Source organism: Anastrepha ludens, chromosome X (assembly GCF_028408465.1).
Source record: "Anastrepha ludens isolate Willacy chromosome X, idAnaLude1.1, whole genome shotgun sequence".
NCBI classification, from domain to species: Eukaryota; Metazoa; Arthropoda; class Insecta; order Diptera; family Tephritidae; genus Anastrepha; species Anastrepha ludens.
Genome location: NC_071503.1, coordinates 38,642,365 through 38,646,321, shown reverse-complemented (window position 1 = coordinate 38,646,321; position 3,957 = coordinate 38,642,365). Strand labels below are relative to the sequence as shown.

Here is a 3,957-nt window from a genome sequence, read left to right as displayed (position 1 = left end):
CAAATTCTTATCGACTGCTGCTAAATTTACAGAATTCAGCCCCTTACTGTTAACTTTGGTGAAAAATGTGGCTGTGGTGTACCTCGCGCGCAAAACGAGTACCCCTGAAAAGTGCTGCCTTTTCAGTCATTGAGACTTCTCTCAGAGAACGTTAAATATAGAGAAGTCTCACGAGCTACGAATGGTGTGAATTGTCAAAAATGAAGTCTAACCGCGGCCGGGGTTTAACAGAGCTGATTGCAGTGAATTCTCTCTTCCTATATTGGCTCTACACACAGAGAACGGTCTCTGTATATCATAACGTTCTCTGCTTTTGCTTCTGTAGAAAATCAAATTGACGATTAGCCGACGGCATTTTGCAAAGAATTTGCTTGTTCATTTCTACATATGTATGTTCCCTTGATGAATGAAAATTTATTCAACTAAATGATTATTGATGAATAATTTGAATATTTATTATATGCGCCAACATTTCAAATCAAAGTAACTTTAATATTTTGATTTAATTTAAAAAAATGCACTATAAAACGACCTCTCACATCTTGGTATGTGCATTTTAGTAAATTGAAAACTATACAAATTTGATGAAAATTTTTATATACAAGTGCTTTGGTATTTTGACATATGTATGTAAATATATGTATATCAATATATACATACATATGTATATGTATTATGTTAGCTATGTTTGTGCAAAAGTTCAATTGGATCTTCAATTCTTATAGTGTTACATATGTATGTATATATCATATTTACATTTGAATATGCATTCATTTGTTCCTTTGCAAACGAAATTTTTTTCAATTTAGATTTATTACTTGGAATAATATATGTATGCATTTTATAGATAGTATACAACTTTGAAATTTAAAATAAATAAAAGAAAACTTCAAAGAAACGTATGTATTTGCATATACATATATATTTGTTATTTTTGGACAAAAAGAAATTGGGCATTGTTATACATATACAGTCGAACTTCTCTACAGTGAACTTCCATATAATGAAGCTCTCCTTATAATGAACTGGTTTCGAAGACACTGCTTTTTCGTTCTACTTTCGGTGTATTTTTGTCTCCTTATAATGAATTTCTATATAGTGAAGTTGTCTATATAATGAACAAATTTTACAGCTGGAAATTCAAGCGTCCTAAGTTTTTGTCTCCATACAGTGAATTTTTTCAAAAGTTTTCTGTTGCAAAAAATTACAGTTAGATGTGGACAAACTGTAATGAGGGGAATCCCAAAATTAAAACAGAAAGAGCTGAGCTATTACAGTTTTATTCAGTGATTGAAGTTAAAATGACGCATCGAAGCAGCATTTCGGTTGAAAAAAAGGTATTAATGATTAACAAAGTTAATGAAGGAAAGAAAAAAAAAAGATATTCCCAATGAATTCGGAGCTCTTCCCTGCACTTTATCAAATATTTTAAAAAATAAGGAAGTGATTTTAAAAAATGCGGAGGATTTGGCAGTAAATACCAAACGCAAAAGACTTCGACCTTGTCATTTTGAGGATGTTGACGAAGCAATGCTGAAATGGTTACTCGTTGCACGTGGTAAGAATCTCCCTTTATCTGGACCATTATTGAAGCAAAAGGCCAAAGATTTTGCGGAAGCACTAGGACACCACGAATTTGCGGCAAGTACAGGTTGGTTAGACAAGTTCAAAATTCGGCATGGCGTTATTCAAAAGATATTATGTGGGGAAAGTGCTGACGCCAACATAGAAAACCGTGATGAATGGGTAACGAACGCCTTACCGAAATTAATTGAAAATTACAACATTAACGACATTTTTAATGCCGACGAGACTGCTTTGTTTTTCAAATGCTTGCCAACTAAAACACTGGCATTCAAAAATGAAAAATGCTTTGGTGGGAAGCAAAGCAAGGAGAGAATAACTGTCCTGGTGGGAAGCAATATGACTGGATCAGTAAAGCTAAAATTGCTGGTAATCGGAAAGGCCAAAAATCCGAGGTGCTTCAAGGGAATAAAATCTTTAGGTGTCGATTATGAGTTTAACAAAAAAGCATGGATGACCAGTGAGATTTTTACGAAATGGATTGTAAAACTCGACAAAAAATTTTGTGATCAAAACAGAAAGGTTTTGGTTTTTGTTGATAACTGTACTGCCCACCCTAAAGATGTAAGAGACAAGTTGAGAAACATTCATCTCGCTTATTTTCCTCCCAACATGACTTCGTTACTTCAACCAATGGACCAAGGCATTATCTACAACATGAAACAACATTACAGAAAACGAATTTTAACGAATATATTGACTCAAGTGGATGGGGGAAATTCTGTTATGGCCATAGACTTGCTGCAAGCAGTTCGAAATCTTAGCAATGTATGGAATGTCTATGTTAAACCAGAAACAATTGCCAACTGTTTTAAAAAGGCTGGATTTTCAAAAGATGCCATGCAGATTACATTTGAGCATTGGGATGAAGAGGACCTTCTTTCAATATCAGATTTGGCTGCTTTACAGTCTTCATTTAAAAAAGTAGCAAATATCGAAGCATCGTTTGATGACTACGTAAATGTTGATAATGGTGTGCAGACTTGGGACAACCCATCCGAAGAAGATATTCTCAGCAGCATTTTTGAAAGTCGCGGAGTTCCAGCTGAACCTGGTAAGCATTTATCTTTTTATAGTCAAACAAAAATTTAATATGTAAATATTATTTCAGATAACGATGAACACGATTTGACCGTTGAAGAATTGGCAGAAACTGAGGAGGCATTACCTACGTTGATACAAGCTGCTTCATCCATTAGCGTAATTAGAACCTTTGTGGAAATGAGGAGTGACGTGCCGATTAATGTTTTCAACTCTCTACATGATTTGGAAGCTTTTATTGAAAATGAAAAATGGAAGATTGTAATTCAAACCAAACTCACTGATTATTTTAAATAAAATTACATAAAAAATCAATGTTTCTTTATAATGAAGTTTCTATATAGTGAAGTGATTTTCAGGTCCCGTGCGAATTCACTATATGGAAGTTCGACTGTATTTGTTTGAAATAAAATTGACCGACAGCATTTTGCAAGGCATTTGAGGCATTACGTTTTTATTTCTGTTCTGTAATTTTTCATCCATGGTTTGTATACAAGTTTTGATATTCAAAATAAATAAAAGAATAATTTTAACAAACCCAAGATATCCTCCATATTTACATATTTTATAGGATAAAAAAGCATATTCGTATGTTACCGTAAGTATGTATATTTGGATTAGTAACAAAATCTGTTTAAACTGTTTCTTACTACAAACATATGTATGTACATGTATGCATACACATGTAAGAAACAATTAAGCAAAAGTTCAATGTACTGAAGCAACCATGACCTACCTCACGTATTGGCATATTGATGCCCTATTGTATGTATGTCCGTACATACATATACATACATTCTCGACTCCCAGCAAAACTATGCATATTAGTATATACATACATATGTATGTATGTACATACAACAGCACACACAAAGCACTGGCTTTATGCCTCTGCACGCGTATGTTTCCAAAGCTAAAATTATAAGCCGAGCGACTGCAAGAACAAAATACATTCATAGGCGCAGTCGCAGCGGTCAGATTTTTTTAGTCGCAACGACGCTGAAAAATCCAAAATATTCTATAACACTAAGTTCGAGCTCATATGCTCATATGCCCATATGCCAATTTTCTCGCCAATTCGAAAATAGTCATATTGTAATATTTCGCGTTGAATTATTTGCCAATATTTGGTAAATCTTCAATTTTTGTGAAGTCGAGTGGCCGCGGCTCCGTACATACATATGTATGCATCAATATATGTATGTAAATATGTGTTCTAAATTCTCGACAGCAATAGCAAATCGAAATATTTTTTCTGTCGCAAGTGCTCGCAGACTCATATGTATGTATAGCTATGGAAGTTTGTATGCATGTATTTATGTATATGCGTGT

At 33.8% G+C, this 3,957-nt stretch overlaps 1 protein-coding gene across 1 annotated transcript; it reads left to right on the top strand.

Moving 5' to 3' along the window:
* The first annotated feature begins 1,091 nt into the window (after positions 1-1,091).
* LOC128869360 (tigger transposable element-derived protein 4-like) lies at positions 1,092-3,015 on the top strand. The gene is made up of 2 exons (XM_054111900.1): positions 1,092-2,638; positions 2,696-3,015. The coding sequence occupies exons 1-2, from the start codon at positions 1,360-1,362 to the stop codon at positions 2,920-2,922; spliced, it is 1,506 nt and encodes a 501-aa protein (XP_053967875.1). The 5' UTR covers positions 1,092-1,359; the 3' UTR covers positions 2,923-3,015.
* Positions 3,016-3,957: the final 942 nt, after the last annotated feature.